This window comes from Muscardinus avellanarius, assembly GCF_963383645.1.
Source record: "Muscardinus avellanarius genome assembly, chromosome: 21".
Classification (NCBI taxonomy): domain Eukaryota; kingdom Metazoa; phylum Chordata; class Mammalia; order Rodentia; family Gliridae; genus Muscardinus; species Muscardinus avellanarius.
Window position 1 is genome coordinate 6,550,668 of NC_137807.1, and position 23,434 is coordinate 6,574,101.

Here is a 23,434-nt window from a genome sequence, read left to right on the forward strand (position 1 = left end):
CTTTGTCCTTTTAGGTGAACATGGCAGAGTCCCTTGGGCCCAGGGTCCACTCTTGAGGCCTGGAGGCTCCTGGAAGTTGTTCCTGTCCTGGGGCTGCTGTCCTCTAGAATGTGTATTTAGGAGCACTGTGGCAATGCCCTTGGGCTGAGTGGGGCAGGTCAGGAGCTGGATAAGAGAACAGCCTGTGGGAGGGGGAGAGGCCCGATGGTGGGCCAGTAGAAACAGGAGGAGGGGCCGGTGGGAACCTTTCATTTTCTTAAAGCCAAGAAATGCCCAAACAGATTTACAGAATGTGGTCAATTCAAACCATTTGCAGTGGCTGGTGCCTTTCCACCATGCGTGAATGGTGCCATGGCTGGAGAAGAGCTCAGGACCTCTGTCTGCACCTGCCTGGCTCCCACTCAGACTTCCCTCTCTCCTATCTTGCGCTCGCTAGAGGCCCGAGCCCACCTGACCAGAGTGCGGGCAGCCTGTCTCCACAGGGCCCTGGCTCCGTGGATGCGACCCCAGGTTCCCTCAGGGGCTGCTGCACATCCTATGAGCCAGCTCTGTTATCTACTCAGCTGAAGAATGTGGTGTGTCCAGGGGCAAGTGTCTGGGACTTGCAGATCTGGGCCCTCACTAGGGAGAGCAGACACCCAGACCAGGAAGGCAAGCGCCACAGGCCCGCCCCACAGCAGGATGACTGGAAGGCTGCTGGGCTCAGGGCTTGCCACTGTCTGAGGGGCGGGGACAGCACTCAGGCGCCATGGGGACCACGGGAGCCAGGGTGCACGGTGTTGGTGTGCTGCGGCAGGCCCCAGCTGCCCTGGGAACCCTGCTTCCCGAGGGCCTTCCAGCCCTGCTGTGCTCCCTCACGGTTCCCTCTGGGTGGCTGTCCCTTGCTGAACCCGCTTCCTGGCTGCTGCCTCTCAGCATGCATCTCTCTCTCCCTGCCGTCTTAGAGCCTGGAGCAAAGTTGCAAGGCAGGGGTGCTCACTGCTGGGCAGAGTGCAGAGTGGGGACCTAGAACTAGAGCCATGGTGCCACAGGCAGGGCAGGGGTGCGAGGCCTGGGGCATGCTCTGGAGCACGCCGAGTGTCTGAGCTAGGGAAGACACGATCGTGGTGACCCCAGGACCCAGTACCCAAAGAGCTGGCAAGGGTCTCCATCACCAACCACAGCTGTGGGGTACCACCTGAGGGGCATGGGTATGTTGCCTGGGGGAACTCTCTGGGGAGCATGAGGGTGTCACCTGGGGGAGAGCACTTCAGCGAGAAGTGGGATATGAGAGTGCTGCCTAGGGGCACTTCCTTTGTGTTGTGAGGGTGTCACCTGGGGGCACTTCCTTTGTGTCGTGGGTGTCGGGGGGGGGGGCATTCTGGGGGTGTCACCTGGGCAGCACTTCCTGTGGGTATCACCTGAGAAGGCTACGGGGATCTCTGGCCCAGGCTAGGGCCTGGTGTTTAAAGTAGCCCTGGTCTCAACGGAGCTCTTTGGAGCAGCAGGAATGAAGCCCATGCTCTTTTCTTCTGGAGTTGCCAGAGACTATACACTGGGCTAAACATTCCGCCCTCGCCCCTTTACTGCGACCCTTGGGACCTTGCTTCATCCCCACCCCTGGTTGTGGTAGGCAACACCGCCATCTTTCTGGTCCAGACATGGCCTTCCCAAGATGGAGGCACCTTCCCCCTGAGGTGCAACCCCAACCCTCAGTGTGGTGGCCCCCCAGGGCACCCTACCAATTGACAGGCTGTCCCTTGCTCCCCACAGAGGGACATGGCTCTGAAGCCACACGAGCGGAAGGAGAAGTGGGAGCGCCGCCTCATCAAGAAGCCCCGGGAGTCTGAACCCTGCCCACCTGCAGAGCCGAGTGAGAGCAGGCCGCCCCTGGAGGCAGGCAGCCCCGGGCAGGACTCAGGCCCCGCCTGTGATGGAGGGGCCAGGAAGGCCCCACTGCAGCCCTCCAAGCAGGTGAGTGCGGTCCCTGCCCCACTTGGATTCTGCAGGCCACCAACACCTGGACACCACCCGTCGGCATCTGGCCCTCCTGGCAACGCGCTCCATCGTTGTCGGGCTTGGGTATGGGGCACAGGTGTGGTTGGAGCTAGGCCGTGTTATGGAGGTGCGGGACTGGCCCAGAGTGCTGCGGCCACCGCAGCACCACAGAGGGGCCTGTACCGCAGGGTGAGGGACAGTGTCAAGCTTCAGGCCGGCCCCGTTTCCCGCTGTGTTTGTCAGGTTCCGCCGACTACGGGAGTTGGGGTGTCCAGAGTGTCTGTAAAAAGATGTGGGCCTGGCTCACTGCTGAGCGTTCTGCGCACAGAGCCACCTGCCATGCCGCGGCGCAAAGGCAGAGGGAGTGCTCAGCCATGAGACTCGTGGCTAGTGGTGCAGCTTGGAGGAAGAGCCAAGAAGCAGGGTGGCCCGCCCCCCAGGCCTTCCTGCCTGGAGGGGGTCAGGGCTGAAACCAGGAAGGGGCTGTCAGCGCGGAAGTGCGCTGGCTGGGGCTGCGCCCAAGCGTGGGGCTGCTCCATTTTTCGCCTGAGCCTCACTTGCATTCCTCCTGGGAACCCTGGGTCTGCACCTTCTTTGCAGAGGGGGCTCTTCTCAGTGTTTCAGCCTTTGCTTGGGGACTGGGCTCTGGAGAGGGAGCAGCATGCCTCGGGCCTGGGCCGGGTGGGGGGTCTGCAGGCACACCTGCCCAGGTGGACACGTACTCTTTCTTCCATGCAGGTGTGCTCCCCAGAAGGGGGGCCGCTTCCCGCCACCCACTGGCACAAGAACGGCCCGGCCCACCGCCAGCAGCAGCTCCAGCCCTGCCAGCCCTGCCAGCCCCAGGGGCCCCTCCCAGCCCCATACCAGCGCTGTCAGCCCCCACAGGCACCCATGGACCCTGGGAAGCCCCTCCAGCCCCTGCAGTCCCTCTCCACCCAGTGCCAGTGCTGCCAGCCCCAGCAGCCCTCCCTGGACCCGGAGAAGCCCTGTCAGCCCCAGCAGCCAGCCCCAGACCTTGGGCAGCCCTGCCAACCCCGGCGGCTACCCCTAGGTCAACGCAGCTGGCCCAAATGGTCACTTCTAGGCCTGAGACAACCCTGCCAGGCCCCAGGACTTCTTCCGATCCCAGATCAGCCCTGCCAGGCCCAACAGTCACACCTTCCTCAGTCCTGCAGGCCACTTTGGACACACCCAGGTCCTAAGCACCTCTGCCGGCCCCCACGGTCCTTGCTGAGCCCCTGTCACCGCTGCCGACCCCCACGGTCCCTGCTGAACACCTGTCACCGCTGCCGGCCCCCACGGTCCCTGCTGAGCCCCTGTCACCGCTGCCGGCCCCCACGGTCCCTGCTGAGCCCCTGTCACCGCTGCCGGCCCCCACGGTCCCTGCTGAGCCCCTGTCACCGCTGCCGACCCCCACGGTCCTTGCTGAACCCCTGTCACCGCTGCCAACCCCCACGGTCCCTGCTGACACTGCGGCACTGCTGCCGGACCCCACGACCGTGGGCTACCTCATGTCTTCATGGTCAGCCCCGTAGGGCTTCCTCAGGACAGTGCTGCAGGCCCCTGTTAGCCCAGTGCCAGCGGCGTCAGACCCCACGGTCGCTCCTTACCCTGCAACCACCCCAGCGGCCCTCCAGCTCTCTCTCAGGCCGGTGCTGCTGTCCCCAGAGGTCACTCCTAGCACCCCGTCAATGCAGCCAGCCTCGCAGGTCCCTCCTGGGCCAGCCCAGCCACCCCCAGCGGCCGTCAGTGGGCCTCGAACAACCCCAACAATTAGTTGAAGCCTCTGAGCAAATTGGTCCTCCCAAACCTTCACTGCTGGGCCCCAGACAATCATGCCCACAGAAGCGGCCACTCATGGGCCCAGAACAGCCCCACCCACCCCAGCGGCCACTCATGGGCCCAAAGAAGCCCTGCCAGCCCCTGCGGTCACTCATGGGCCCAAGCCAGCCCCAGAAGCCTCAGCCATTACTTCCCATCCCTGCTCGTCCTTCACTGCTAGGGCAGCCAGGCCCATCCCGCCGGCCTCTCCTGGGGCCCCCGTGCCAGCCACGGCGGTCCCTGCTGGATCTGCTGCCAGCTCGTCAGCCCCAGCTTTCGCTCCCAGCCCTGGGCCGGCCCCTGAGGTCACGGTGGACCCGAGCCTCCGCCTCGGGGGTGGCCCGCCACGCCCCATCTGTGAGCCCCGGAGCCTGATGCACGCAGGTGCCTCCCTGGATGAGTTTGTGAGGTCAGCCTCCGTGAGCCATGCTAGTAGGCCCTTCAGGCCCAGATGCATTGCTGGACTGGCCTGTGGCCTTCCGCAGACAGGGCCTGGCTGATTGCTGATGGAGACTGAGGCTCAGAGAGAGGCCGGAGCTCTGCTGTGCCGTGGTCAGACCAAGGTCCAGCACGCCAGGAGGAGAGGAGACCACCGGCACCCTCCCACACCCACGGCCCCACTGGTGTCACAGCAGCCCACGTGTGTGCTCCCCTGTGGTGTTTGAGGGTGGGGTGGGGGGCACACAGCCATTCCGAGGGCGTGGCCCTGCCGGGCCTCAGCCTCTGCCTCCACATTGCCAACATGTGTTTGTATCTCTGAGTCTCCTCCGTCACCTGAACAGCTGAGCGTGATACAAGCATGCCTGCCCGTGTGGTGTGCTACCAGGCATGTGTGTGCCTGTGCGTGCTGTGTGCCTAGGCATGCGTGAGGGGGCTGCCAGCCCCGGACCTTGCTCTCCTTGCCCTGCCCCCAGGCAAAATAGCCTAGTGGTGAGTTGGTCAGGGTGTGGGTTTGGCCGGCTGGGTTTTGGGTCCCAGCTCCCACCACCCCTAGCAGTTGGGTGATGTTGATATCCACTTGAAGGTCCTCAAGAAGTAGGAGGGACATGCAGGGTGGTGACCTCAGGATGGCTCTGCCCACCCAGTGAGGATACCAGTGGGGCCGCTGTTGGTGTGAGGGTCCCAGCGGGCTTGGAAAGCCCCCTCAGGTTCTCCATTCAACACCCCAATAGCATTATTCTCTCCAGCTGTTGGCTGCCCCCTCATCAGACAGAGCTCACACTGCGACTGTCTACACACTGCCCCTTCCCACTCCAGTCCCCACCTGCGGTCAGACCCCACTGGAGTCAGGGCAGCTCCGCACTCAGGTCTTGGAGTCCCAGCAAGAGCAGTTGCAGCAAGGGAGCTGTCAGAGGACACGGGCCCGGGCTCTGCTTGACTCCGGCCTGCGGAGCCTGGGGAGCCAGCAGTAGCTGGCCCTTGCAGAAGCAGCTGTGGCCAAATTGCTGTGCTGGCCACCCGGGGTCCCCTGGTCAAACACCGCTCAGTGGTTTACAACATAGTTATCTGGGTGCACAGCCGCCTCATGTCCTAGCCCTGCTCATGGGGAGGAGGGAGCAGGGCCTTCCCATTCCAGGGAAAGCTGTCCACTGATCCTAGCCTTTCCCCTCCCTCTCACCCACAAGCACCCCTCTCCAGGGCCCATCCTGGGCCCCAGGCCCTGCTGCTCAGTGCTCCCCTCACCCCAACCAGGGCAGCTCTGCCCCCCACCTACCTGGACAGGCCCCCTTTCTGGTGCTCACCTACAGTCTCCATCCCAAAAATTTGGGGCATATTTTTCTGATTAAAGAAAATAAAATTGCCATGCTATTTTTGTAACAACATTACTGTTTGTAATTTAAACAGATGAGCTTGAATCTAATTCCCACGAGTGGTTTTTGCACATCTGGACTTGGCTTCCAGTTCAGTAAGTCCTGAGCAGAAAGGGGATCTGTGGATCCCGTGGCCTGGCCTCGCCTTGTTGGGCCTGGCCAGGGAAGGGCATCTGCTGTTCTTGCCCCAGGGGCTGCCGAGACACGCAGGGCATGAACAGGGTGGGCTCCCGTGAAGGCAGGGCGCGGGAGGCAGCTGTGGCGCTTCGCACACCTGTGCCCATACAAGGGGGTCTGTGTTCCCTGCTATGGATGAGGGATGGCCCAGGGAGCCTAGAGCCCTGGCCCAGGCCCTAGACATGACTGAGCTGGACTCAGCACATCTGGGGTGAGTCAGGATGTGCCCATCTTGCCATAAACTCCCTTCAGAGTCTGGCAGCCTCCCCTGCCTTCAGCCACCCACTGGCCCTGCTGCCTTGCCAAGGGGCCTAAAGTGTCCCTGGAGCCCCGTCATGATGCCCTGGGAGCAGATGTGGACTACTCTTCCCCTCAGAAAACCCACGACCCTCCCTGAGGGCAGAGGGCTGGAGGGGGTCTCTGTGCATATTGTCTGGCCCAAGGGAGGCATGTGTGCAGGTGGCCAGGCAGGGGAGGAAGCCCCTGGGGCTGGGCCGAGGTGGCAGCATTCACTGCCCCTTAGTGGGGGACCAGAGTGACCGTGGCAGGCCTGCAGGGAGAGAAGGGCAGAGGCTGCAGCCAGTGAGTGGGGCCCAGCAGACACCAGCTCAGGAGGCCCCTGGATTCCTCAAGTCCCGACCCACAGCAACCTCAGCTGGAGATGCCACCGTGGGGAGCGTGGAGCTGCAGGGACCCCAGCGGGTCAGGTCGTATGTGCCTATCCCGGACCCTGCCTTGGGGACCTGTTGCGGCTGTCCCAGGAAGATGTTCCTGCTGCTGGGCTGTTTCTGAGCAGCTAGAGGACTTGGCGATTTGTTTTTGTTGTGGTGGTGGTGGTGGTTTTTTTGGTGGTATTGGGGGTGGGACCCAGGGGCTTTTCTACCTCCAGGCTATACTCCCAGACCTATTTTATACTTTATTTGGAAACGGGGTCTCACTGAGTTGCTGAGAGCCTAAGTAGCTGAGGCTGGCTTCGAACCTGTGCGATCCTCCTGTCTCAGCCTCCCAAGTGCAGGATTATAAGCGTGCACCACCACACCTGCCTGGATTTGGCGATTTTGAAATGTTGGTGTCAAATTCTAGTTTTTATGACTCGCCTCGTTCACCAAAGGCCACAGTTGTGTGGTCCTGCTTGTCCTATAGCAGGTGTGGCCCTGATGAGGGGTGGGGGCTGCCCTAGAAAGAAGAGAGGTTGCAGCCCAGCCTGGGAAGGCCTTCTGCAGATGGAAACCTGGTGCGGTGCCTGCATGGACATCAGCTTCCCGTCACCTTCATTTACCCAGAGTCAGGAGGTACAGTGTGGACCTCCCTGCATGGGCAAGTTGCTGTGAGCCTGGGGCTGCAATGGGGTCCCTGCAGAGCCCTAGGCAGAAAATGGCAAGCCTCATTGGGGGTGTTATCCAGGGCTCATTCCCAAAAAGTGACTCTGAGGGAGTTTATTGTGCCCCGAGAGGTGGGGCAGACCTGGGGTGGGGGGTCCCGGGGCAGCGGGGAGGGATGGGCAAACGCCAAGGCAGCCGGTGCCCAGTCCTCCTGACGAGTGTGTACAGGTGTGCCTGCCCTTTCCCCAGCCTCTCCTGCGCACACAGGTTCCCCTGCTGCTTCTGACCTTAGGGTACCCACAGTGATGCCCCAGGCCTGCCCTTTGTGTTGGAGATGCCCCTGCTGGAGGAGGTGGCCCAGACCTCCCCACTTTGCTCGGTTACCAGGCCCAGGCGCCCAGAGCGTGGAGATGGAGCTGGTTTCACGGAGCCTCTTGCAGTCAGAGATCTCTTCCTGAGTCAGTGCTTTAGTGTGCTAGGAGACGCCCACTGCCGTGGAAGAGGCGGGTGACTGCGGTGAGGGAGACAGGAAGGGGTGCGTGGCAGAGGAGTGGAATACAAAGGTGGGAGCCGTGCCCAACCTGGGGTGGCCCCGGAAGCCAGGCCAGCCTGGCAGTGGGGCAGGGGTGTCGCATAGCCAGAGGAATGGCCGGGGGTGCCGTGGCTGCTCTGAGCCCTGGAGACTTGAACAGGGAGCATGCATTGTGCCTGACCTGGGATCACTCTGGTTGCTTGGCACCTTCCCAGGTGGATTCAGAACCCCAGTGCCAGAGGGGCAGGCCCTGGTTCTCAGACCAACAGGGATGGACTGACCTCTACCAGGCAGAGAGGCCCTCCTCACCCAGCCAGGAGTTGCAGTGACAGGTGGGCGCCCCCAGCAGCTGGCAGAGCTCAGGGGCAAGCACCAGGGAGCCCGTTGTCATGCCCAGCCATGCCTGCCACGGGCCTGGATCTGGCAGGGAGATGTTCCCAGGCATATGTGGGGGCAGGGCCTCAGGTCCACGGAATGGCGTGTGAGCCTCGAGTAGAACTTTAAGTGTGCCCCAGGTCACACTAGAAAAATGAACTGTTGAAGTCAGTGTAATCAGTTACCTAATTCCCCATCTCAGAATGGTGTCGTTTAACACAGATCCGCATGGCCTTTGCGTTCTTCCATTCTTCCTGAGGTCGGTGGGAGTCTGACTATCGGCTTCTCAGCACTCTTGAGCACAGGTCCTCAGAGCCAGGACATGGGCTGCGGGCAGCGCTCAGCCAGGTCCTGGACTAGCCAGGACCCTGCCCCACAAACCAGCCAGACTGTCTTCAGTCCCCGTCGCAGTGGGGAGCTTCACGCCTCTCCTGAGAACTAGGCCAGAAGTAGGACGTCCTCTTGACTCCTTCCCGGCCTCCCCCTCCAGCACCCCAGCAGGTCCTTGTCACCCTTCAGTCTCCCTCGGAACTGGACTTCATTAGAAAACAATGAATGGGACATACAAGTGTGTGGAACGCCACTAACAGTATGCAGGGAGAAACTTGCTGCTCTAAAAGCAAGTGGCGGAAAGTCAGTGCTCTAAAGTTATACTGCAAGAGTCTAGAACAAGCCTAAGGCAGACTCATAATCCCAGCTATTTGGAGGCTGAGGGAGGATTGTAAATTCAAGGCCAGCCTCAGCAATTTAGGCCCTGTCTCAAAACACAGAATGGGCTGAGGATGTCTCGGGATACAAAAGGGTTGGCGATGTGCTCAGTGGTAGAACATCCAGAAAAAGAGGGAGATAAATCTAAAGAAGGGAGACCACAAAAGCAGGAGGAGCAGAGACAGCTGCAGAGGGAATGGACAGCAGAAAAGCCAACAAAGCCAAGAGGGATTTCTGTGAACTTCCACCAGCTCAAGACATCCCTGCAAGGCTGACCAAGGAAAAGGAGCACAGTTGCCAGCTCTTACAGGCGCTACAGACATAACGTCATAAATGGACAAAGTTCTAAAAACTACAGCCCACAAAGACCAGCGCGGCTGAAGGGACAGTCCGAGCACCACTACGTCTCTGCCTGTGTGGTGGCACTAGTCGCTCCCCAGCCAGCCCAGCTCGGCTGTCAGCGGCTGGCTGCAGCTCTCCCGGCCTTATCGTGCCAAGCAGCAAGTGACGTGCCCAACCAGCGAGCTCTGGACCAGGGCTCCCCTCCTTGGCCATCCTGCCTGCCATGTCCTGCCCTGGCTTTTTGGAAGGTCCCCCTACACTTTTGGACATGCCAAGGGGCATTTGTGCCTGGCCGCTGCCCTCTGTGGGCTGACCCGCCTGCTGGTCTCTGTTCTTGCTGTCCTTCTGCACCCGGGCTCCCTCTGTCCCAGACTGGCTGTGGTGGCCAGGGCACATCCATGCCTCCCGTTGGACCTGCCTGCTGCAGACCGTGTCCACTGTATTTCTGATCACCTGGAGGGCAGTTGACAGCCTAGGCTGGGTGAGGCTCCAGCTCTGTGGCCTGGGTGGGCACCTGGTCTCCTCATCAGCAAATGGGTCATGAGGCCTTGGCTGGCACAGAAGTGTCTGCCCACCACTGTGCTGTGGGTGTTTGCCACCCTGGGGCCCTGCTCTGGATTCCAACTCTTTGTGTACCTGCCACATCCGGACTGCCCTCAGTGTAGGGTGCTCAGGGTGCTGGGGCAGGGGTGGACCCTAGGCTGAGGCCTGTGCCCCCAGCTCCTCTGCAGCAGGTGCTGGCCCCTCCCATGGGCCAGCCTGCCCAGTATGCAGCCTGGGCTATGGCCAGGCCGTGCTCTCTCCAGCCGGTGACCTTGGCGATGACTTCCCCTTCCTGAGCCTCAGTTTCTGCATCCATAGGTGGGGTGGGATGTGGGTGACAGTACACCTGTCCCGGGTTGTTGGAGTGAAGTAGAAGATACTCGCCTGCTGGATGTACTTTGCATACCGCTGCCATCACGCTGGTGGTTCTGCCTTCATTATCACCAACTCCAGGCACCACCCCGCTGGCTCAAGGCCCAGGCCTGGAGGCTCCTCTTTGTCCTCCATAGGCCCGGATCCTCTCATCTACAAGGCAACGCCCATGGTCCCCTTGGTCGTTTGATGGCTTTGATGCTGGGGCCTGGGCCAGCTTTCTGCAGCTAGCATCCTCCCCGGGCAGCACCATGCGAGCTGAGATTCAGTCCAGGACAGGGCGCCCTGAGAGGGCTGGGGCTGGCAGCTGCAGCAGTGTTTGGTAACAGTGGAGGGAGAGGCTGGGCTCTGGGCCCTGGCACGCACCACACCCACCCTGCTCCCTGCAGCCTGGCGAGCTGGGCTCCAGGGCCTCGACATCCTAGCTCACTGCAGCCCGAGGAGCTGGGCGCTTGGTGTGTGCTGCTTCGAGCATTTTGGTCAGGCCCCTTTCCAGGTTCTGGGTACAGTAAGGAATGAGAGGCAACCATTCTGCCTTAGAGAAGTTAAATTCTAATGGGAAGGCTAGGTGTTGTGGTGCACACTTGTAATCGTAGCACTTGGGAGGCTGAAACAGGAGGCTCACAGGCTAGCTCAGCAACTTAGCGAGACCCTGCTTCAAGGTAAAAAATACAAAAAGGCTGGGGTGTAGCTTAGAGATAGAACACCCCTGGGTTCAATCCCCAACGCCAAAGTAATAATAATAATAATAATAATAATAATTCTAGTGGGGAAGAGAGAGTAGAACCAGCAGAGACCATCTCAAGAGTGAGGGGAGGTACACTCCGAGCAAAGCCTGGCACCGAGGCGGAGAGGGCGCGGGTGGCAGGCAGGACAAGAAGGGGAAACTTGTGGTGGCCTTAAGCAGGGGCAGCATGTGCCGATTTGCAGTTTAAGTCTTGGGGAGTTGCTGTGGCTGTCCGGCGAGAGATGGATGGAGGGGCACCGCCTGCCTGGAGCAAGACTGGATGGCCAGCTTCAGGTCTGGGACCATGCCAGCGGAGCCCAGGCTGACAGGGTTCTGTGCACAGGAACAACGCGGCGCCCCTCCGCTCCCCCACAGGTGCCTACCAGTAGCACTCATGGCCCGGGTCCCGGCCCACGTCTTCACATCACCTGCTGTCCCTCTGTCCACCTGCTGCCTTCCCGCATAGCCCCAGAAGGAGGATGCAGAGCAACTTAACTTGCCCCAACGCTGTGCACTCTGGGGACACTGGTGGTCCCCCTCGCTGCCCAGCCCCTCCTCTGTGCCGGAGAGGCAGAGTCTGCCAGTCCTCACAGCCTGCTGCAGGGAGAGACCAGCAAGCCATCTGCAGTGTCGTGTCGCTATGACGGACGGCTCAGAACATCAGCGTGTAGAACAGTAGACTTGGGCTCACTCGCGTCTCTGTCCATGTCACCTGGTCCTGTTCTTCAGGCCTGTGGCAGCACAGAACATCATGGCAGAGGAGGAAGCTGCAGGGAGCAAGGGTGGGAACAGGGAGGGGCCAGGGTGCCACTGTCCCCTGGCCCCTTCCAGGCATGCGCAGTGGCCTCACTTCCTCCCACCAGCCCCACCTCCCAAATTTACCACCGCAGCCCAGCAGCCAGGCCTTCCGCACTGGCCTTTGGGAACTGCACTAGATCCGGAAGGTGGCAACCTCTGATTCCACCCGCAGAACGGCCCGTGGTGCTGCCCTATCCACTGCCGACGGTGGAGTGGCTGCAGGATCCTGAAGGTCCTGGAAGTAGCAGGGCTAGTGCTCACCTGAGTGGCTGTGAGCCAGGGAAAAGGCCATGACACCTCAGTGGCCAGGGCTCCTTGACAGTCACCTGCATGTCAGTCCAGGGCCCCAGCACCCACCGCCTCTGAGCAGGCTACCTCATCCATGGGCCGCACACCTGACACAGCCGCTGTGTAAGTGCCGACAGGTGGCCCAGTTATACACACCCATAGTGCCCCAAGCTGAGCGGTGCAGGAGAGACCCAGACACCCCACCCCACCCCACCCCACCCCACCGGAAGGCCTGTCTGCAGTCCTCCTGCCTGCGGCAGCATCTATGTGAAAAGTCCCTTCCTGGGCTGAGCTTGACTTCTGTGACCAACCCTGGGCTTGTGCAACCCTCCTCTGCAGGCGGAGAATACCCCCAAGGAGAACTAGTCAATCTTCCTTCCTCATTCAGGCTCACGTTGCAAGTAAAAGTTCACTGGGCAAATGCATAGGGGCCCAGGTAGGTGCTGGAGCTGCCTGTGACAGCCGAGTCCCCGCCGGTGAGGTGAAGGGGTGAGGGCGACAATGGCCAACACCAGCCTCTGCCCGCTCACACCTGTGTGGTGGGGTAAGATGCAGCCTGAGTCTCGGGCTAGGCGGATGACTCCCGAGCCAGCTCTCAGTAGGACAGGGCACCTCAGTGTCTCACAGGCCAGACCTGCAGAGGGGAGACGAAGTGGAGTGGGCGCTGCGTGCAGAGTGGGGGCCATGCCATGTGTGAACAGGGCCCTGGAGCTGCCAGGTCTACACACATGCCGGGGGACTGCCCAGCAGGGCAGGGCGGGAGGGGCGAGGAGGGCAGGGACCGCGTCGTCCTGCACCGAGCAGTGTCCGTCCCTCGGAACACACGGGAGACTGGGTCGGCCCTGGGGCTGAGTGCCCTTAGGTGAGCACAGCTCGGCCCTTTCAGCATCATTTGACCGTGGGAGCCTTGGCGTGCAGCCTGAGAGGCCCTGGCTGGGTGGGACCTCGTGACCTGCTGTGTATTACAGTCACAAGCCTCTAAACCTAGACTCATGATGTGTGGTCCCTGGGGAAGCCCAGGAGTGCTTTAGGTTCTCAGGGGCACCATCTGCAGCAGGGCTGAGTCAGTACACTGAGGGTCAGTTCCTAGGAGGACATGGGTCTGAGGAGGAGGGATGGAGGCTAGAGGGCTGGACCAAGGATGTGCTGTGTTTGCAGAGACACTGAGCCCCAGCATGGGCTCCACGCCACCCGAGTTTGGTTTCTTGGGGGTGTCTGGCATTGGCTCTGGGGGCATTGGTTTCTCTTCCCTGTTGGGACGGTGGTCCAGGCCTATCAGGGACATGGGGGTGACCTCTGCCCCACTTGCCAGGGGCTGTCCTGGGCCTGGCAGGACTGAGGGAGTTGCAGCCCCCACCCCACCCCATCCAGGGAGCAGGCTGCCCTGCCCTCACCCCCAGGCCTGCAGTCCAGAGGCCGGGTGGGCTGTGGTGGGCCACAGGTAGCACCTGTGTCCGGCTGTGAAACATCTGTTGGTGTGAGTGTTGCCCTGGGTCGGGTTTGTGTGAAATTCACCACGGCTGTCACATCCTTAGGATTGCACACTGCTGCTCCAGGGTCATGGTGCTTGCTCACGTCCTGCGTGTCTGCTCAGTCTGCACGGAGCGCCTCTGCAGCCAGTGGGGCCTGGTGTTTCCCCTGAGGGGTGCACCGGAGCTTGAGGGCAGATACCTGGGAGCAGGGCATGGCGCATGCTACTTGGTTCCTAGGCCGGTTGGGGCATGCTGGTGGCACGCATTTCCTGGTGCGCTTGTCTGTGGGCCGGTGGGCTGTGTCTTGGTGGGCTTCCTGACTTCTGCAGGGGAGAGGGGACACTGGGTCCCACCTGTCTCCCCCTTCTAAGCAGCAGGAGGGCTCAGTGGCCCCACCCAGCAGGCCAGCCTGTGCCTGGACCTCCAGCTGCTGAGCACCAGAGGGGGAGCATGTGTTTCCTGTCCGGTGGGAGTGTTGGTGCAGCTCCGCAGGTGGCCTGGAGCTGGGCCCGCTGCTGGAGCCTCTGTACTCTGTCCCGGCCTGCTGGTCCCTCGGCAGTGTTCCAGGCCGTGCCACCTAAATGCTCAGGGCATTTGAAAACCACCGCATGGTGGAGGCTCGAGTGGCCCTGCTGAGTGCTTATACCCTGGGAGCAGGCAGGCACTTGCTGGCAACCCAGTTTGAGATTGGCTCGCTGCACCCCACTGGCCTGGCCTGGTCCTGTGATGGGAAGTTAGCGCCGCTCCCCTCCCTCCCTCCAGATGCCCAATGCCCAGCTGTGGCAGTGGAGGCTCTGGCCTGGGGAGGGGCCGCAAGCTTTCTCACCAGGTAGTGCTCCCAGCCACTCAGGCCCCACCCATCACTGGTGCCCTGAGGCAAGTCCCTGCTGGGCCTCAGTTTCCCTGTCTGCCCAGGCTGGTGCTCACGCAGATGAGTGGCAGCAGCAGGCCTGGGTGAGCCCCTTGTGGCCTGCCATGGTTTTGTGTCCCTCCCCTGTCCTGCTCAGGCTCACCCTGCCAGGAGGTAGGGCAGTTTTGCAGAGGACACCCTGGCTGAGACTGCAGGATGGTGAGGGGAGGGCTGGGCATGGCTGGGTTCTGGGTTGGCCCGGGAAGCACAGGTTGGGTAGGCGAGGGTCCTCCCGGAGGCCGGGCCAGCTCCACCTATCTTGTACATCTCGCGCGTTGCTCCTGCCTCGCCCCAGGGCCTTCCTGCCCAAAACCCCTGGTGGTCTGCACAGACACCTGTGAGGAGACCTAGTGCCCAGCCGCCAGGCAGAGAGTGGCGCGACTGGGGCTCATGAAGGTTCTCAGCAGAGGCCATCCTCCCCCTTCCAGGCCTGCTCTCAGAGCTCACGGCTGCCCCACGCTCAGCCGCAGTTGGCCCTCCACCTAGGAGCTGCCCTGCTGCTCACAGGCCTGCACTCTGGCTCCCAGGGACACGGGTGGCAGGCCATCTGCACACAGGACTTGGCCCATGGCTGCTGGGGGTTGGTGCTGGGGAGAGGATGTTCCTGGCTGAGCCTGTGAGGTCCGAAGACTCGGTCTGGCTTCTTCAGGCCTTCCAGACTGGTCCCAGGACAGGTCTCCAGGGCTGACTGCTTGTGGCAGACACTGAACTTCAAGAGTTTGTCTGCAGGCGTGGCTGCATCTGCACCAGGGTCACTGGAGGATGGAGGTGGTTAGCTCTGTGGGGCCCTGGAGCCTCCCCCTGCAACACACACCTGCCCTGCTGACAGAACCCTGACTGCAGTGTATCCCTGAGACCAGGCATGTTTGTCACAGGGCATGGGAATGTTCTAGATCAACAAGGCGAGGGACGCTCCCAGCTGGTCTCAGCGGAGGTACTGGGGGAGGCTGCGAGCACCGGCCATGGAAGTCAGCATCTCCACCAGCATGGTCGGGGCAGGGCCTCTGAGGGCTTCCCTTTCCTCACCCTTGTGTGCTGTGAGCCTGTTTCCAGATAAAAGTGGCATGGTGCCAGCGCTGGGCACTCGCCCTCTCTGGGCTTCTGGCTTTTTTCTGTGAAAGCAGCTTCTCGGGGCCAGGGCAGCAAGCAGCCAACAGGGCGGCACCGACCTGCACCCAGGGCGTTCACACCACGGTGGAGGTCAGCTGCGTTTTGCAGGTGACAAACTGAGGCCGAGGGACGGAGTAGTGGCCGAGGGCATGCAGCAGAAAATGCCCAAAGAGGCACCGTGGACTCAGCAAGTCTTGGCAGCCTCCACAGGAAGAGGGCCAGACCTCGGCAGGGACCCTGGCCTCTCCTTCCACTTGGCATCTGTTTTTGCTTTGCTTTTTTTTTTTTTTTTTTTTTTTTTTTTTGAGGTACTGAGAATGGAACCCAGGGGCATTCAACCTTCAAGCTATACCCCCAGCCCTATTTTTTATTCTTTATTTTGAAACAGAGTGTCACTGAGTTGCAGAGGGCCTCACTAAGTAGCTGAGGCTGGCAGAGAACTGTGATCCTCCTGTTTTAGCCTCCCGAATGCTGGGGTTACAAGTGTGCCCACCGCGCCTGGCTACTTGGCATCTTTAAAGGCTCAGGAGCACCGGGCTGGGCCCCCGTGGCTTGAGTGCCCTTGTCCTACCTGCTTCCTCTAGTCCCACCCTGGTGCTGCTGGGTGTGCAGGTGTCATCACGGGTTATGGCTCTATGGTGCCTGCCCCTCTGCCAACCCTCCCAGGCTTCACCGCAGGTCACGGCTCTGTGGTACCCGCCCCTCTGCCAACCCTCCCAGCAGACCCTGGGCCTCAAGCGTCCCCATGCGAGTGGGGGCCGGCGTGTGTTTGCCTGAGACTGTCTCTCCCTGTCCCCAGATGAAGGTTACCCAGTCCAGAGGGGCTGACCCCAACAGTGAGGACGACTGCACTCTTGAAGCCACAAGCTCCCGGCGGAGCACCTCCCGGGACCAGCTCAGTGACGTGAGTCCTCCACACCCACGCCCAGCCCAGGTGCTGAGCTCTGGCCGCTTAGCGCGTGGTGCACCTCCACGGAAGCGTGGCCACCAGTGCGCGCAGCACTTCGGAGCTGCCCTACCATCCAACACCCTGCGCAGCACTTCGGAGCTGCCCTACCATCCAACACCCTTACAGTGGCCATGAGGGCTGGAGCCTGTGAACAGGGGCATGTGAGGGCACCCAGTGGGGTGGGACTCCAGTGTCCCAGTTCTCAGCATCTGTTCTGAGATGTCAACAGGAGCCGCTCCCCAAGCCAGCCGGCCTGGGCCCTGGGGTACTCTCACGCAGTGTCTTGTGGGTCTGGGGTGCAGGGCAGAGCCACAGATGCTGCAGCCTGAGTCAGGACACATCCTCAGAGCCCCAGAGAGAAGGACCCTTACTTTCAGAGCCCTGTAGGACAGCAGCCCCAGGCCGGGTGGAAGGGCCAGGTGTCTGGACTCCCAGGCACGGTGCTTAGCCAAGGGTGATGGATGAGGCCCAGTCCTGGCCTGGAGAGGAGGCAGAGGGACCCCAACTTAGGGCCGGGGCTCAGGAGGTGACTGCTGACACCCTCCCCGCTCTTGAAGTGGCCTCAGAGTTTTCTGCTGGACTAAATTGGATGAGCTCTGTCTCGTTATCATTTAAATGGGGCCTGGGGCGCAGCCTGCCGGCACAGAGGGAGATGCCAGGCTTCTGATTTTGTTGCCACAAGATGGGAAAACTGTCCAGGGCCTAGGGCCAGCCTAGGCTGCTCCCCTTATCACCAGGATAGGTGAAGCCGTATTCTGAGTGTGCGTGGCCTGATCGTGGAAGCTCAGGGGAAGCCCAGGAAGGCCACTGTGGGCTCTGCCGGGGAAGGGAGCCTCACCATGGTCCATCTGTGAAGGGGGGGCGGGGATTGGTTTGAGGAGGGGGAGGCTGCAGCTGGCACGCAGCCTCACTGGCCTGTGCTGAACCCCTTCTACCTCCCCCCACTGCTACAGGACGTGGTCCAGCCTGCCAGGGCTGCATGCCCAGCCCCACCCTGCCCTGCCCAGACACCCAGACATCTGTGCCTCTCTGCAGCAGCTCTGGGCCCCTCCCCTGCGCCCCTCCTGCCATGGCCTTGGCTGCAGGTGGTCAACCCTGGTGTGCAGACCACCTAGGGGCTTGTGGGAGCCAGGCAGCTCTGTCCCAGGGGTCTCATGGTGCCTGGTCAGCCCAGGGAGAGCAGAGGGCATGCAGGATTGGCTGGCCCCGCTATGGCCCAGCCTCTCGGCTGACCCAAAGGTCAGCTGGGGCATCAGGCCCTGGGAGGTCTCTGTACCCTGTCGCTGATTGCCCCTTTTTCTTCCTCCTGCAGAGCTCGGCGCAGGCTGTGTCCGGGAAAGGCTATTCTGTAAGTCCACTCTCTTTGTCCCTGGCACTGCCAGCTCCAAGCACACCCTGAGGGGCCCACCCTAAAAGTTGCCCTTCAGGAGCTCAGAGGGCTCTAGGCCCACAGTGGTGGGCTGGTGGAGGGTGGACGTGCCATTAGAGGGCGCGCTGCTCAGGGACACGCAGGAGGTGGTACGTGGGGCCTCTGCCAGGCGCTTGGTGGCCGGCCCACGTGGGGCTGCAGGGGAGCATGGCCCAGGCTGCCATCTCTGGGCCCCAGGTGAGGTCGCTTCCCTGCAGAGTCCACACTGGCCTAGCATGAGTGCCCTGACCCCCATACCTCGGCCTCCTCCAGGGCCTGGGCTCAGGCTGGATCCTGAGGAGACAGTGCCCAGGGAGGTGGTGCCACCTGTGGCGAGCAGAGCAGAGAGGCGTATGCGCAGCCTGTGTGGTGGTCCGCATGGTGGAGAGCAGGCCAATGGGCTTCTGAGAGCCTGCGGCAGCCCACCTCCTGGCGGCCGACACCCCTGACCTGCCAGATCTACAGTAGGCAGGAACTTGGGGCAGGACAGGCCCTGCCCTTGCCCACCATGTTTGAGGCTGGGCTGTGGCTCCTGGCATGGACACCCCATACCTTCAGGAGCAGCCTGCACCCTCCTTGTGACTTATTTCATTTTCCCTTAAGTGTCGGGAGGACCGTTAATGACATCATAAAACCCAGAGCTCCATAAAAGCCATCTTTGCAGATTTATAGCCAACTTGGCTTGCTAGGAGCTAGGGCTTGGACTCCGCCCACCTCATCCCTGCAGCCCTGATTTACTGCCAGCGGTGGGACCTGCTGCCTGCTCTAAATCACTGTGGGTTTATGGGGTGTGTAATTAACCCATTAACTACCCAGTGGGGCCGAGTGGGGGCAACCTCCCATCCTGGGCTCATGCTGGGTATGAGGGAGGAAGCCAGGAAGGCCTGAGCATAGACCAGAATCCACTGTGATGGTGGGGGTCCTCGTGGCAGCTGCGGGCCCTGCTTGTGTATGCCAGTGTGGTACTGGGGAGAGTGTGGGCCTTTCTGGACACTGGAGTGGTCAGGTCCTGAGCTGGCCATCCCATACTTGGGAGGCCCATGGGCAGAGGGAGAGAGATCTCAGCTCCAACTCTACACCCTGATTTCTAGGGGTGCTGGGGTGCTCCATGGGCAGGAAGAGTGCCAGGTCCCTGGAGCAGATGCCTGGACTCTGTGGGCTCACGGGATTTCAGAGACCTCTGTCCCTGCAGTAAGGGACGACATGGCTGGGCCCAGGCTGCCCTTGTGCCCAGGCTGTGATCCCCGGAGTGGCTGGAGGCCCTTGCCCTCAGCCACTCATCCACTCTTCTCTCAGATCCCACTTGTCATTCTGGTCTTCTCCCCCAAACACTGCTTTTAAATGTTTTCTCAAAAGCCTGTAATTAATGTGCCAGCTTCTTATGGCTTCACCCATGGCTCTGCACCAGGTGACAGATGGTGGCAAGATGGAGTCGGCCTGCTGCATGCTGTGGCCCCCATCTGAGCAGCAGGCCCAGGAGGGCCCTGAGGCCTGCAGATGGTCTCCTGTGTGGCCCTGCTGTGTGCAGGGGCCCCTGGTCCTCTCCAGAAGTAGCCTCCTCCCCCCAACAAAGCCCCAGGCTGGAGGCCTGGCAGGGGCTGTGAGCTCCCGTCTGGGGCCAGGGCCCAGGGTCAGTGGGCGGTGGATCCTGTTCAGGGAGGCTGTGCCCCTGCCACAAGGTCAGACTTCACAGGGCCTCAGGCACGGTGTGATTAGAGCAGCCTGCGTGTACAGGAGCAGTTAGGCACCTGAGCTGTGAGCAGCTCAGCGTGCCCCTCCGTGTGCACCTGTGTTGACTGTGTCTGTCACGTGTGTGTCTGTGGATGTGGCCCAGCATAGTGGGCTGTGTGGGGCTCCACATGTCTCACCTACAGGCATCTTCTGGTTCTCTCTGGGCTTCTGTGTGTGCACACATCCCATGCATGTGCATATGCACATGTGCACACATCATGTGTGTGTGTGCGCATGCATGTGTCTATATTCCGGTGTCTCTGTTTGTGTCTGCGTCTCCAAGGTGTTCCTCGGGCTCCTTGGGGCAGTCTAGGTGCTGGCCGAGTGTGTGAACACTGTGTGGTATGCAAGTGTGCCTGTGTGCACCCTTTGCCGCCCACGTGTGTCTACACTTGGGCCGCGTGCACCAGCCTCTGTCTCCTCTCCCAACAGCATCCCTGTGCTGACTGACACGCATTTGTCAGCTGACCTAATTTATAGAACATGTTTTAGAGTGGGTTACTTTTGCCAAGATTTATCCCCAGCAAATTCCCAGTTATTGCTCATCCTCACAGCTTTTGTCCCAAGGCTCAGCACAGCCTCCCTAGCACACCATCAGATGTTTGTTAGCACCATAAAATTAGTTAAAAGTAATTTTTAAAATTTGGTTGCTTGCAACCAAGGATGTGATGCTCTGTCTCCCGTAAAGCAGGGGCTGGGCTTCCTTTGGGGGAGAGAAGAGAATGTGCAGAAACCTGCTGGGCAGGAAGCTGCCTACAGGGCCAATGCACAGGTGCTCCGGAGGGGCCCTGCCCAGCAGGTGTGGGGTGGCCGGGCTAGGGTGGAGGAGCAGGAATGGCCAGCCGCAGTACTGCAGCAGCCAATGCTAGCCCAGCGCCCACTGGCCTAGCCACACCAGCCATGCAGATACTGTTCTCCAGCTGAGGGTGTGGCCCAGAGAGGCCAGCGGGCCTGCGGGGCTCCAGCTGCCCTGCAGCCTGTCTGCATGCCCTCCTCCGTGCCCAGCGCCATCCAGGCCTCTGCCAGCCTCTGCTGCCTTCCTACCCAGCTCTGAGCACAACCATTAGCCCACAGAGAGCAAGGAAAAAGAAATGAACCCACTGCTACCTGTCAGCCAGCGTATACCGAGTGTCTCCTGTGGCCAGTCACCGTGGCTCAGAGTCACAGAGATGTATAAGCACACGGCTACTGCCAGCCCAGGGTGCTGTGTAAGTGGGAGGGCCACGCTGGCAGTGCACATGCCTGGCTTCATGAAGGGCCTCCACAGGGAGGCCCTGGAGGCCAGGTGTGGGCAGGCAGAAGGACATGATATCAGGGAGCAGCACTCTCCTCACCCGGGCGGGCGGCCACATGCCTAGAGGGAGGCCAGCCCCGAGCTCAGACAGAGGCTCCCTGCCACGTGGCGCCTGGGTGCCGCCCGCCTCTGAAGGGTTCCTGAGGCGAGACTGCGAAGCATGGCCCGAGAAGCACGAGCTCACCTGTGCTGCCCCACACTGCTTACACCATGGCCGCCATCAAGGGGGGCCTCACGTGCAGCCTCAAGGCTCCCTGCCCCAGATGAGGCTCACGGCACCCGCTGGCACCAAGATTGCCAGGCACGGTGGTGCCTGCTTGTCCTCCCAGCACCTGGGGCTGAGACAGTGGATCTCAGCTTCATGGCCAGCCTCAGCAGCTTAGTGAGGCCCCCCTCAACTTAGAGAGACCCTGTTTTAAGATAAAGAATAAAACAAGGCTGGGGGTATAGCTCAGAGCTAGAATGCCCCAGCATTCAGACTCTAGTACTACTACCAAAAAAATGAAGAAGAAAGAGAAAAAAAATAGAAAGAAAAAGAAGAGAGAGAGAAGGAAAAGAGAAAGAGAGAAAGAAAGAAAAGAGGAAGGAAGGAAGGACGGACAGCCTCCCCCGGGAAGCAGCCTCATAGGCTGGGCAGTGCAGCGCAAGCTTTTCAATGCCTCCTGGGAGTATTCCGGCCTTTTAACAGATAGAATGGCACCCTGGACTGCTGGAACAAGCCCAGCAGATAGAAGCCCCACAACACAAGATGCTTCTCTTAGGCAGCTGCATAACAAATTGCCCCCAAACAGCATCATCCTGTGACCTTGAGAAGCTGAGTTTCCAGATCAGGAGTTAGACTGGACCCCATAGGCTGCTTCTGACAGCTGAGCCTCGGGGAGGCTCTGGGGCTGCATCATGCTGGCTCACGCCACATCCTGTGCTCCATTCTGCTTCCTCTTGGACCTCCCGTGGGTCTTTGTGGGGCCAGGCAACCAGGGTTCCATGGGCAAGACCCCAGAGGGGTACCAAGGCCTGCAGACCACAGGGATCAGGGCAGGAGGGAGATGAGGAGGCACTGAAGGAGCCCTTCTGGTGGGGAGCAGGTGCAGAGCCCCACAGGAGGGCCAGCCCAGGGAGGGCTGCGGTCTGTAGATGGGGTGGCAGTTCTGCAGACACCAGGCAGCCCCCTACCATCCTGCACCTACTGAGTGGCCGAGCCCCAGGACCAGACCTGCCAGGGATCTGGCGAGGCCTCCGCTGCTCAGCTCCTCAGCCAGTGTCCCCTTGTATCTCCACGGCTGCCCGGCCTGCTGAGTAGGACCCCATCCCACAGCACCTGAGCCTTACCTCTGGCTTTGTCCTGCGTGGAGGGGCAGGGGCACGGAGGGGCTGGGAGGCACCCGCCCCAGTTCTGAGTCTGGCTGCTCACCTGCCCCTGCTCCTCCGGCAGAGGCAGAGCCCGTGACCGCTCCTCAGCGCTCCCTCCCAGGTGGCTCCTGGCCCTCCGCGTGCCTAAGGCCGGCCGGCGCCCCATTGCTCTGGTCCCCTCCGAGTGTGCAGCAGTGCCCCTTCGGGGGAGCTGATGGCCGAGACCCTGTGGACGAGCCAGCCGCACTCCCATCACACGGCAGCCCTGTCTATACAAGGCAGTTTATGACGTTCTTTACGCGGCTCCTTGGGCCACTTCTGAGCGGCCAGGATTTATACAAAAGCAATACAAGCCCTTCAGCCTCTCCCTGGAGGCAGGGAGCACCTTCTCTTCCTGACATCAGAGCAGGAGTGTGGACTAGGTGTCCTGCCTCCCCTCGTCCACCCACAGGGCGACAGCGGGCGCCGGAGCACAGGCCTCGGGCACCTCTGTCCTGCTCTGCGCTGGGCTTCGTGCCAGGCACACCGCAAGGCCCCACTACCGGAGCTGCTCTCCACAGAGCGGGGACAAGTGACAGGTGACTGCAGAGAGAAACCTCCAGGGGGAGATAAAGGTCAGGAAGGGCTTCTGGAGGAGACACAGGAGGAAGGGCAGGCCAGTGTGTCCAGGGGACACTGAGGAGTGAGCAAGGGGCCGTGCAAGTACACACCTGTCCACATCTATCCACATGGGCTCCACAGCAAAGGGATAAAGAGACCGGCTGACAGCCGGGTGTGGTGGAGCACGCTTGTAATCCCGCGCTTGGGAGGCGGAGACAGGAGGATCGCTCAGGTTCGAAGCCAGCCTTGCTGGCTTAAGAGACCTTGTTTCCAAATAAAAATATAAAATAGGTCTGGGAGTGTGGCCCAGAGGTAGAAGGGTTTCCAGGAACCGCAGTACCACCAAAAGAGAGAGAGAGAGAGCGCGCGCGAGAGAGACTGGCTGACACATGACAACAGGGGCTGTGTTCAGGCTGGGCTTGTTCCAGCAGTCCAGACATGGCTGGTGGCTGGTCGCCCATGGAGCTCTGAGATGCTGTCAGCCAGGGAGTGGGCAGCACCTGTCCCCAGAGCCTTGGCTGTGAGGAGGCTGAGCACCTGGTGGTACCCGCCCATGCCTGTCAATAGCTGAGCTCAGCAGAGCATTTGCTTGTGAGGGTACCTCACCCTTCCATGGCATTTTCCACTTTTTATTTTATTGGCAGTACTGGGGATGGAACCCAGGGGCATTGTACCTCTGAGTGACACCCCCAGCCCTATTTTTTAGTCCTTTTTTAACTTTTGAAACAGGGTCTCACTGAGTTCCAAAGGGCCTCACTGTGCCTGGCTCCCTGGGTCGCATTTTCCATTTTTAAAGCCCCTTGTTGAACTGGGCATG

At 61.0% G+C, this 23,434-nt stretch overlaps 2 protein-coding genes across 2 annotated transcripts in view; both read left to right on the plus strand.

Moving 5' to 3' along the window:
* The window catches only part of LOC308278128 (fibrosin-1-like protein), a gene marked incomplete at both ends in the record, with an annotated part of 63,755 nt that overhangs the window by 11,328 nt on the left and 28,993 nt on the right, over positions 1-23,434 (plus strand). Inside the window, 3 exons of the mRNA XM_080717753.1 lie at positions 1,753-1,953; positions 16,085-16,189; positions 17,547-17,582. Of these exons, the coding sequence (XP_080573879.1) occupies positions 1,753-1,953; positions 16,085-16,189; positions 17,547-17,582 (342 nt within the window). The remainder of the gene's footprint in view (positions 1-1,752; positions 1,954-16,084; positions 16,190-17,546; positions 17,583-23,434) is intronic.
* LOC308278310 (uncharacterized protein) lies at positions 2,099-4,173 on the plus strand (the record flags this gene model as incomplete). Its single annotated transcript, XM_080718012.1, has 4 exons — positions 2,099-2,156; positions 2,221-2,255; positions 2,716-2,965; positions 3,173-4,173. The coding sequence occupies 4 exons, from the start codon at positions 2,099-2,101 to the stop codon at positions 4,171-4,173; spliced, it is 1,344 nt and encodes a 447-aa protein (XP_080574138.1).